Source organism: Cherax quadricarinatus, chromosome 7 (assembly GCF_038502225.1).
Source record: "Cherax quadricarinatus isolate ZL_2023a chromosome 7, ASM3850222v1, whole genome shotgun sequence".
NCBI lineage: Eukaryota > Metazoa > Arthropoda > Malacostraca > Decapoda > Parastacidae > Cherax > Cherax quadricarinatus.
Genome location: NC_091298.1, coordinates 39229847 through 39242696, shown reverse-complemented (window position 1 = coordinate 39242696; position 12850 = coordinate 39229847). Strand labels below are relative to the sequence as shown.

General features: G+C 38.7%; 1 protein-coding gene across 1 annotated transcript in view; it reads left to right on the top strand.

Annotated features, from left to right (window-relative positions):
• LOC128685377 (uncharacterized) overlaps positions 1-12850 on the top strand; it is a 117144-nt gene that overhangs the window by 19412 nt on the left and 84882 nt on the right. Inside the window, exons 2-4 of the mRNA XM_070082392.1 lie at positions 5584-5740; positions 5837-5934; positions 12179-12234. Coding sequence (XP_069938493.1) covers positions 5584-5740; positions 5837-5934; positions 12179-12234 — 311 coding nt within the window. The remainder of the gene's footprint in view (positions 1-5583; positions 5741-5836; positions 5935-12178; positions 12235-12850) is intronic.

Below are 12850 nucleotides of genomic sequence, written 5' to 3'. Positions count from 1 at the left end.
ATGGGTATATAAGGACGTGTTGATGTACAATGTGTTAAGTAGGGTTAGGATGGTGATGCAAGAACTGCTGCGGTCTGTTGAATAAGAATATAGTCTCGTTTAAGTTAATGTTTAATAGTAATGACTATGTATATTTCATTATATAGTAGAAGAAGTTTGTTACTTAAAACTGGAAATTATATTTGAAAAATATTACTAAATAAACGTGATCGTGTAAGTTCGCTTGTGGGATGAATGTAGTGTATGGAAGTGAGGTGGGACGAATCATTTGTTATATTGTACTGTGTTTAGTTTTTCTGTGGTGAGGTGTGGAGATTGTTATTTTCTAACCTTTATTTGTTTCGTAATTATTGAGGTGTTACGTATTATGTATTTGATATGAAGTTTAATATACAACAATAATAAGTGTGTAAAGAATTTTTGGATAATTGAGAATGTCTTCGTACATACAGTTTTATGTAAAATGTCAATACCTGTGACATTCTTTGGGTTATATTGCATATTGTGTTTATGGCTGCAATTTTGGATGTACTAAACCCACCTGTATATGAAGCTGTGGGCTGTCTTTAGTTTAGTTTTATGTATAAGTTTAGTGCTACGGTAGGGAATGTGGAGTTTTCTTTTGTTATATATAATGGATACGTTTCATTGCTTACATTGTCTACATGTATAACTCTGTATTGCGTTTTTCAATAAAATAAAAAAAAAAAAAAAATAACGTGGAGTACAATTTTTCCATCTTCACTGGCCACCTGGCTTGGGAACTCCAACATTGGTATTTACATAATCACCCATTAATTCTTTCCACCTGTTAACTCCTCAGGTAGGGCTCCATCCAAAGCACACTCAAGCTTCCATGCTTCTGGTATTAACAATTTCCCTCTTATTGTAAGGTGTGACACTAAGTCTGTGCTCTCTGGGTTAATTTATTGGGCATACTGGAATTATGAGACTTTAACAATACCAAGTCTCTCTCAGTGTCCCAAGTCAGCCACAGCACATTTCTGCATATAGGCACTTCAATTCCAGGGCTATCCATATTTATTGATCCCTCGAAATGGACTAATTACTGTTCCATTCCCTCAGGGGCATCCTTGCACCTTGCATTATTTCATTAACCCCTTCACATATCCTCATTAGTTCCTCTTCAGTTGACGTCACACCCGGAAATTGTCCACATAAGATTATTTACCAAATTACTTCGCTCAGTGGACCACCTGTGCAAATAAGGTGTGCATTTATCGTCCCCTGAAGTAGGAACAATTTATTATTTAGCTGTTTATTAATTATATCATTATAAGCAGTCATCAATTCTGGTGTCTTGCTCAGTTCGCAGAGCTGGGCCCTTTAACTGTCCAAATGCCATCCTATAATTAGTAGGTAATTCTGTACGGTTGAGCTTCCACGGAAGTCACACCCAGTAATGTCCAGATTCACATTTAACATCCTTCAGGTATTGTTTCTGAGTAAAGGAATCATTTGGACTTTCCTCATTTATATTAATCCCTATGCTGTCCAGCTCCCACAAATTAGACTGGTTCAACATCATTCTCGATAGAAGAATACTTGTACTGGGTTGACCTTTTATGATTAAGACACCGTGACTGTATTTACTACTTCCTCTAGTCATTATTACTAGGCGGTAGTCTGCCATATATTACATGGCCCGTACCAGTGTTAAGGAGAGTGACGCCGCATGGTTTTGGATTTATGCCCTTTATCCCGAATTATTACATCCAACACCGGCAAGGCTACCTCAGCTAGGCCATTATTGCCATTAGCTGCAACCTTTACATCAGTCACTGTAGTGTCAGGGATATTAACATTATCATTATTGTCGCCATAATTATAAGAATTACATACAACCCTGCACATAACTGTATGGTGACTTCCCTTGTTGCATTGATAGCAACTGTTCAATTTGGTATGACAATCCTTTACATTATGATTGTCTAGACATCTGATAAATCTGTCAAGTTCTTTCATTCTTTCCACTTTAATATCCCATGAATTATGGGCATTACAATTTTTAGTGAAAGGAGTACCCTTGCAGAAGAGGCAGTCTCTCTTTTCCTTGCCTGACCTCTTATTAACTGGGTTACCCTTACTGAGGTACTCATTCCTCTTACCTTGATGCGAGGAACCACTATTACTGATTCCTGTCACTTGATATGTGCCCATTTAACTCTTAATTATGATTATTACCACTGGGATTATTTTTCCATTTTGAGACTTGACAGATACTTCAGAGTCATTATGTGTTATATCCTTAGAACTGTTTGGCTGACTGGTCTGCAATTGAACAATTAATTCTTGCCGACCTAGTCTGATTTCCTCCAGACCGTACTCTGGAGGTTTTGGCAAACACACCATTTGCATTAATAGGTTGATCAACTGCCTGACTTACACTCTTTAATTTATTCAAAGCCTTACCTTTACAAGATAGTTTTTCTTCCAATTCGTAATGTTGATTAATTAAACATTCATTTCCATTCCATCTGCACAATTCTCCGGCAGATCTCTTTTACAGTCTTTAAACCACAATTTGTACCACTCAAATCTACTCTCTAAAGCATCTAAATATAACTTTAATTCATTAGGGTTAACGGTTCTTTGATTAATTAAATCCAAGCACTTGTATGCCTTCGTCACATGACCTTTAATAACCTGTAATGATGCTTTCATTGCTCTAAAATCCACGGACTTGTCAGCCACATTAACTCCATCAGATTCAGTCATGGTTAGAGAATTATTAATCACTGATTATACAACTTAAGTAGGCGCCTTATAAGAGTATTTCTTGCACTTTACTCTTGTATAAATCCTAGCCACACATGTGCTAGCAATTAATTAGGCTATTTATCATCCACCACACGATCGATTAAATTTGTGTACCCTATACCCACTTTCTTCAATCAGTCACTTAATTATTAAGTAATTAATTCAAATAATTTTTCACTGATTGCATCCGGTTTGAAGGACCAGCGGGCAGATATGGAAAATTTTCTAGGGTGCTACCTGTATGTACCTCAACATTATATGCATACAAGTACTCTCATTGGGAGACAACAGCCATATTGTTTACCGTAGTCACCCCGTGTAGACATGTGAGAAAACTAAACCACCCCTGGTCCCTGCAGGTGGTCCCTTCGACACTCATAGTCTTATCCATATCTATCCGAGACCAGTATAAATTGGATAGCACCCACAAGTACGGCGCTACTAATTAATTGTGGACTGTATAGATTATATTAGTTTAACTGAATGAAGGGGGGTGGGGGGGTAGGTTACACATGGATATATCCATCAAGGAAAAGCACTTGTACATAATCCCACCACTTACCAGATATTCTCTGGTGGTCACTTGATGTAGCTGGATCACCCATAACCTATCCAATTACAACATACCTAGCTGGCCAGTATCAGTCTGCTATAACTAGAAGGATTACTTAACTGTGGGTGATTGATACTCCTTATTTCCTCCATTCACCATCTCATTTCGATGTCCTGCTACACCGACACGGTACTTATCCCAGCAGGACAAGGTATTCGTTGGCTTGTCCCAGTTTACAAGTCGTGACTCCATAAAAACTTCACTATCCTCATGACGGGAACCACAAGGTCTAACATGTCCACTCGGAGCAGGGCGACTTATTTCACTTCATGCATTCTCTTAACTTAGGTGTTATTATCACTACATTACAATTCACAAGATGATTTAATGTCTCATAATTATTATACACATTAGAGGTCACTCCATTAAGATCTGAGACCAATGAGTGAGGATTAAATCACGGGTATTTTCCCATGGACACACTCCATGGTGGCGCACCAGTCACCGCCGGTCCCACCATTATTCCCTAATTTTACCACTTTATTTCGGTGGTCCCGTAGATCACGTTCCCTCATTCTTCACCAGGAACAGTTACCCTCACTCTTCACCAGGAACAGTTACGACACTTCCTATTATGAAGTGAGGCCTATATTAATCCTTAGGCTGCCGTGAACGCCAATTTCCTGTTCCCATGCTTTCCCAGCCTCTCCACTCAATTCAAAACACTCCCGCTGCCTGATGGCCTGTCTCGACCTCTTCCCCCGCACATCCGAGCAGGCGTAGAGGGAACCCTGTTGATTCTATTCAAAATAAAATTTAGAACAACAGTAATGCATTAATAATGTATATTTATATTATAAAAAAATATGCAGTATAATTATGGGAATTTATTTTCCACAAGTTCCTTTATTTTTTCTGCTTAATTATAAGAAAGAAATCATGAGGAAGCTTTGATCTCTTAAAGATCATGAAGCTTCTGGGAAATGAAAGGTAATTATGTTTAATCCAAAAGAGACGAAGGGTATACCTTGGGAGAGAATACCTCAGCAGAAGTGATGTTGATGGCTGGTATTATCTATTGGTAGTGTCCAGGTTGGATACTTGGAGAGCGTTTCTGGGATCAGTGCCCTAACGGCCAGGTCTGAGAACAGGCCTCATGGTGAAACAAGGTCTGATCAACCAGACTGTTACTGCTGGCTGCACATAAAGCAACGTACGAACCACATCCCAGCTGCTCAGTTACTGACTTTAGGTGCCTGTCTAGTACCTTCTTGAAGACATCCAGGGGTCTATTGGTAATCCCCCTTATGTATGCTGGGAGGCAGTTGAACAGTCTTGGGCCCCAGACACTTATTATGTTGTCTCTCAGTGTAATTATGGAGCCCTTACTTTTCATTTGGGGAATGTTGCATCTCCTGCCCAGTCTTTTCCTTTCACAAAGAGTGATTTTCGTGTGCAAGTTTGGTACTAATCCCTCTACAATTTTCCAAGTGAATATTATCATGTATTTTTGTCGCCTGCATACCAAGGAATACAAATCAAGGGACTTAAACAGTTCTCAGTAATTTAGGTGCTTTATCCTCCTTATGTGTGCAGTGATGATTCTCTGTACATTCTTCAGGTCAACAATTTCTCCTGCCTTGAAAGGGGCAGTTAGTGTACAGCAATATTTCAGCCTAGAGAGAACAAGCGATTTGATGAGAATCATAATGGGTTTGGCGTCTATAGTTTTGAAGGTTCTCATTTCCCATACAATCATTATTCTTGCAGACGAGGTAGATACATTGTCATGGTCTTTGAAGTTGAGATCCTCTCACATTATCACCCCCAGGGCCTTCACATTAGCTTGTCGCTCTATATCTGAAATTTCTCTTCATTGAACTTCATATTGTTTTCTGTAGCCCATTTAAAGATTTAGTTGATGTCCACTTGGAGTCTTGCGGTGTGTTCGATGGACGTCACTCTCATGGCAATTCGAGTGACATCCAAAAAGGAAGACACGAAGCTGTGGCTTACATCTCTGTCTATGTCAGATAAAGCGACGAGGAACAAAGTTCCCTTTTCATTGGCCTCTCGTTTTATATCATTCTATCAAATTCTCCAAACCTCATCTTACTTGGATCATTCCTATTTGTTTCACATTCTACAGTGTTATATGATCCCTGTGGGTTTATCTATTTCTCTTGAATACAATAATGATGTTGCTACTTCTGAGTATTTACTTACAGACATTTTGATCGTTGTTTCAGGGATGACTGTAAGGCATGATACACCTGCAGAAGTTCGTGACATCATAATACAGTATGGCCGTAATGAAGACACCATCACACGCACCAGGCGCGAAATGTGTGACACTCTGAACGTGAAGTACGAAACATTTACTGGCATTATCAACAGAGACAGAAAGTAAGAAAGGGAATTTTTTCAAAGGTAATTATGAGCACAATATTGTTTAGTGGGAGGAAATTATAAAACATAATATTTATCGTCTTATGCCAACAGAATCAACTCTCACTTGTATCCAAGCAAGGAGCAGGTGAGCGCAAACAAGCAGCAGAAGAAGCAGAGGAAACTTCAGGAGCAGCAGCAACATTACCAAGGTAAGTTTTGCTTCGGTATTACTTAAATTTTACTGAAATATATTTCACATAGATCACAAAGATCACATAGATCTATATATTACTGTATGTTTTAACTCACTTGACTGACGCATAACATAACCTAATGTTTACACCCAAAAATACTGAATTAAGTACAGGTCACCACTGAGTTAAGTACAGGTCACCACTGTTAAGTACAGGTCACCACTGAGTTAAGTACAGGTCACCACTGAGTTAAGTACAGGTCACCACTGAGTTAAGTACAGGTCACCACTCAGTGTCTGTCCCACGATATCATATATTCCTTATCACTGTCAACTGACCTGTACTTAACTCTGTGAAGAAGTGTCTTGTGTGCTCCCCGTGGACTGAACCAAGATGCCCTCCATCGAGCAACTTTACCAGCAACTTAAGGAAGAATTGAGGGTAGCGAAGATGGAGATACGGCGATTGACCGAGGAAAATAAGAGGATTCGTAGTAGTCCTCCTGTTTCGAGTCCTCAGGTCAAGAAGGGATCGTGGTCAGTGGCTGGACAGCAGGGGACGACGAAGTTGACGATCAAGAAGACGAATGGAAAGCCAGAAACGATGAAGAAGAAAGAGACTGCTGTGGAAACTCCTGTGGAAACCTCCAACGCATTCTCGGTGCTACCCGACGAATGTGAGTCGACTACTGGGATCGTCACAACGAACGACAACAAGGAAGGTAAGAATATTGTTGTTGCTGGGGATAGCCAGGTTAGATACATGGATTGGGCATTCTGCTTGAAGGACAGGAGTAGGAGATAGAGGGTTTGCTTTCCTGGGGCTGGGATGGAGGACACTGTTAGCCGGCTTGACAACATCATGAACGGTAATGGGATCAATCCTATTATTTGCCTCAGTGCTGGAGGCAATGATGTAGGCAAGCGTAGAAGTGAGGATTTAGTTAGATTGTTCAGGACAGCTATAGACATAATTAGGAAGATGGGGGGGGGCTCCCTGTTATATGTGGCATTTTGCCAAGAAGAGGTGTTGGTAATGAATGGTTGTCCAGAGCAATTGGTATTAATTGTTGGCTGGATAAACACCGTAAGGATAATGCAGTACCATTCATTGACAACTGGGACAACTTCTATGGCTGAAATGACATGTATGCCAGGGATGGGGTTCACTTATCCAGGGCAGGTGTGGGTTTTCTTGCTAACTCAGTTGAGGGGGTTGTTAGGACTTTAAACTAGGATTAGTTAGAGGTATGGGTTTAGAAATGATAAATAATGAGTATGGATATATTGACTTATGCTCTGATATTAAGAATCTTAATAGTAACTGTCATGGAGTAACTCTGGGTAATGATAATTTCAGAAATTGTGTAAAAACAAAGATGAATAGGAAAAATGTGCAGAAGAAAAAACATATGATGGTATTTTATGCTAACAGTCGAAGTGCAAGAAATAAAATTAATGAACTACGTTTGGTAGCATGTGCTGGGAACTTTGATATCATTGCATTAACTGAAACGTGGTATGATTTAAAGAGTCGGGATATGACTGCTGAGTGTAATATTCAGGGATTTAAGTTGTTCAATGTGGATAGATGTAATGGGAAGGGGGGAGGAGTTGCATTGTATGTTCGAGAAAATATTAATTGTTGCATAAAAACAGGTATAAAAGATGGAGCAGTAAATGAGTCTGGGTAGAGTTTGTGGAGGGTCAAGAAAAACTAATTCTAGGTGTAATATACCGACCTCCAGGCTTGGATCACGATAGAGGGAGACTTCTTTGGGACGAAATTGTTAGGGCTTCTGGACACAGTAACATAGTCATAGTAGGGGACTTTAACTTTAGTCAAATTGACTGGAATTCTTTGAAAGGTAATCTAGAGTCCAGTGACTTAAACACTCGTGAATAATCTGGAGATCACTGAAGAGCTTGGCGCAAGTGATCACAAATCCATCACTTTTAGCATTAATTGGGAATGCAAGAATAATGATAATACAGTAAAAATCCCTGATTTTCGTTCTGCCGATTATAATGGACTTAGGGAACATCTGTCTAATCTTGATTGGGGTTATCTAGCTAATGATTTTATTGACGATAATCATACTTATGAATATGAAGGGATCTGCTTTTATGATTGTTTTCTTAATAATGTACACAGTGCCCAGAGTATATACCTTCCCCAGAGAGAAATTAGGTCTAATAATAACGATCCCAAATGGGTTAACAGGAGGCTAAAGCATCTATTAGGGGAGAAAAGGGGATGTGATGAATGGTTTGAAAAACCGACAAGTTGAAGATTGAGACACTTATGCAGCATATGGGAATCTTTATTCAGGAAACGTTTCGCCACACAGTGGCTTCATCAGTCCAATACAAAGAGGAAGGCGTAAGGAGAGGAGTATGAGGTAATCAGTCACTCAGCCTGGAGTCGATGTGTTCAGTCCATCAATCTTGTAGAATGTACAGCAAAGGGCCGTAGACGTGGCTTATATACTGTAGTGAGGTGAGGTGAAGCAGGCGGAGGCGGGGTCATAGTGGTACCATCCACTAGTCGAAGTAGGTCTTCGTCCAAAGGTTGAACAAGTGTTGAAGAATTCTTTGTAACAAGATCCCATGATGCTGCAGGGGAATTTATAGGCGCATCAGATCTTGAATAGATTGATGGACTGACCACATCGACTCAAGGTTGAGGGACTGATTACCTCATTTTCCTCCTGTTCTTCAAGATTCTCCTTTGTATGGTCTGATGAAGCCACTGTGTGGCGAAACGTTTCCTCGATAAAGATACCCAAGAGTTGCACATATGTCTAATTTATCGTACTTAAGGAATGCAAGATGGAGCTTAGTCTGCCATTAACGAGTGTATTCAATGCGTCCATCCTTACCGGTGTTGTGCCAGAGTTGTGGAAGATGGCTAATGTGGTTCCTATATTCAAATCAGGGGATAAGTTCACTCCTTCAAATTACCGTCCAATAAGCCTGACATCTATAGTGGGCAAGTTATTAGAATCAATTATAGCTGACATTATCAGAAGTCACCTTGAAGAGCATAACTTGATAAATGAATCCCAGCATGGATTCACGAGAGGTCGTTCCTGCCTGACAAACTTACTGACGTTCTTCAATAGAACATTTGAGGCAGTTGACAGTGATAAGGAATATGATATTGTTTATTTGGATTTTAGTAAAGCCTTCGATAGAGTACCTCACAAGAGACTCTTAAGAAAAGTGGCAGCTCATGGTATAGGAGGTAAAGTTCTAGCATGGATTGAGGCATGGCTTACCAATAGAAAGCAGAGAGTTACCATTAATGGAGTGAAATCTGAATGGGGATTAGTCACTAATGGCGTTCCACAAGGATCAGTTTTAGGCCCTCTCTTGTTCATAATTTACATTAATGATCTTGATGAAGGGATTACGAGTGACATGAGTAAATTTGCTGATGATACAAAGTTAGGCCGTATAATTCACTCTGAGGAGGATATCAATGAACTCCAGGACGATTTGAACAAATTAATGTCTTGGTCTGAAAAATGGCAGATGAAGTTCAATGTGGATAAGTGTAAGGTACTTGCCCTTGGTAATGAAAATAACCCTCGAAGCTATAATCTACGTGAAGTAGAGCTTGATCATACAGAATGTGAAAAAGACTTGGGAGTCATGGTAATCAGAAATCTAAAGCCAAGACAGCAGTGCCTTAGTGTGCGCAACAAGGCCAACAGATTACTTGGATTTATCTCAAGAAGTATAAGTAACAGAAGTCCAAAAGTTATTTTACAGCTCTATACATCATATACATCACTAGTGAGGCCTCATTTAGATTATGCTGCTCAGTTTTGGTCCCCTTACTACAGGATGGATATAGACTCATTAGAGAACATACAGAGAAGAATGACTAAAATGATTTACTGTGTAAGGAACCTCCCGTATGAAGATAGACTCTCTGGAGAGGCGTAGAATGAGGGGAGATATCATTGAAGTGTATAAGTGGATGACGGGCATAAACAAGGGAGATATTAATAAAGTGCTGAGGGTGTCGAACCAGGTAAGAACCAGGAATAATGGATTTAAGTTGGATAAATTTAGATTTAGAAAGGACATAGGTAAGTACTGGTTTTCTAACAGAGTTGTAGATGCGTGGAACAGTCTTCCCAGTGGGGTGATAGAGGCTAGGACCTTGGGTAGCTTTAAGAAGAGACTGGACAAATATATGAGTGGGAGGGGCTGGGTTTGATTGGTGTCATGGGGTACTGGAGTTATTTCTAGGGAAGCTTTAGGTAGTAGTCGTTTTGATAAGGACCTGCCTCGCATGGGCCAGTAGGCCTTCTGCAGTATTCCTCCATTCTTATGTTCTTATGTAATATGCGCAAGAATATGTGCAAGACAGGTATGGTTTAGAAAGACACGTAAGCAAACACTATAACATATTTATTAGAAAACGTTTCGGTCCTGGGACCTTGATCACTTCTTGTCCAATACCCCTGCCAAGCTACCCAAGATTTTAGACTTTATAACCCCACTCGGTAGATCAGATGCAGCATTCTCCACCTGACCTCAACATTCTGAACCTGACTATAAATACTCACGTACCTTCCAGCCCAGGTAGATCTGTTTGTGATTTGAAAAAGCCCACTGTGTGGGCGAAACGTTGTCAATAAAGGATCACATTAAACTGCACATGTGTTTATATGGTTTAGAAAGACACGTAAGCAAACACTAACATATTTATTAGAAAACATTTCGGTCCTGGGACCTTGATCACTTCCCAGGTCCCAGGACCGAAACGTTTTCTAATAAATATGTTATAGTGTTTGCTTACGTGTCTTTCTAAACCAACTTGTCGGTATTTATTACAAAGGTTTATACCATGTGTTTATATTTCCAATGGAATGAATACATCGTCATTACATTGCTATTGCTTTTGCTGCCTCCTCTATACTCGACTGAAGAAGCCTACTGTTTAGGCGAAACGTTTCGGAATAAAAACACCTCACTGTTCCACATGTGTCTTATCAATCTGAAAAGTTGTTCACGAACCATTTGATCTCCAACAGAAGAGTATCTGACATATGTTTTCTGCCATTTATATAAGAACATAAGAATATATTTTATATAAGAACATAAGAATATATTTTATATAAGAACATAAGAATATATTTTATATAAGAACATAAGAATATATTTTATATAAGAACATAAGAATATATTTTATATAAGAACATAAGAATATATTTTATATAAGAACATAAGAATATATTTTATATAAGAACATAAGAATATATTTTATATAAGAACATAAGAATATATTTTATATAAGAACATAAGAATATATTTTATATAAGAACATAAAAATATATTTTATATAAGAACATAAGAATATATTTTATATAAGAACATAAGAATATATTTTATATAAGAACATAAGAATATATTTTATATAAGAACATAAGAATATATTTTATATAAGAACATAAGAATATATTTTATATAAGAACATAAGAATATATTTTATATAAGAACATAAGAATATATTTTATATAAGAACATAAGAATATATTTTATATAAGAACATAAGAATATATTTTATATAAGAACATAAGAATATATTTTATATAAGAACATAAGAATATATTTTATATAAGAACATAAGAATATATTTTACATCGTCAAACAGTGTGAAGCACAGACGTTATATACACAAAAATATAATTTATAGTTATATATCTAGAGAATTTAATCCAAATTTATGTAGATGAATTGTTCAGAGAACCGACATGTTGATGAATTAGACACATGTGCAACTCTTGGGTATCTTTATTGAGGAAACGTTTCGCCACACAGTGGCTTCATCAGTCCATACGAAGGAGAAACTTGAAGAACAGGAGGAGAATGAGGTAATCAGTCCCTCAACCTTGAGTCGATGTGGTCAGTCCATCAATCTTGAATAGAATGGTATTCTAGAATGGTATTCTATTCAAGATTGATGGACTGACCACATCGACTCAAGGTTGAGGGACTGATTACCTCATTCTCCTCCTGTTCTTCAAGTTTCTCCTTCGTATGGACTGATGAAGCCACTGTGTGGCGAAACGTTTCCTCAATAAAGATACCCAAGAGTTGCATATGTGTCTAATTCATCAAATTTATGTAGTTAAGATATCGTTGACTATTGGTATTCAGGTCACATGCAATCTTAATGACCCTGGTGAAGGTGATAGCATGTCTGCTGTCTGCTTGACAGTGATATTATCTCTCATTGACAGGGGCAGTTGGCTACGCAGACCAAACAAAGGAATATAACTTAGACGTTTTATTGTCTGTAAGTACATTTCTTCATTCCTCCTCTCTCCCACCTCCTGCTTTTTGTTTTAATATTGTCCTCTCTTCGTCGTTACATTTCTTTCCTGTCTCTCTGGCCTCTCTTCACTTGACAAATAACAACACAGTACTATACACGTCTTAGACCGACCACTCGCCTATCTTTAACTCCAGTATGTATGTATTTATGCATTTCATTTGTGCCTTTTATGTATGTCTATTGCAGTGTCACGTCTATCAACAATCATAGTTCGTTGAGTTTTATCTGATGTGTACTAACATCTGCTGCAACAATACATGTCAATGTTTGATTTATAGTGTGAGTAATAATATTCTTAATGTGTATTTATGGGAAGCACTGCATGTGCTAGGACAGGAAGGGATAGCAAGGTGTGATCCCAGGATAGGAGGGGATAGCAAGGTGTGATCCCAGGACAGGAAGGGATAGCAAGGTGTGATCCCAGTATAGGAAGGGATAGCAAGGTGTGATCCCAGGATAGGAGGGGATAGCAAGGTGTGATCCCAGGATAGGAAGGGATAGCAAGGTGTGATCCCAGGATAGGAGGGGATAGCAAGGTGTGATCCCAGGATAGGAAGGGATAGCAAGGTGTGATCCC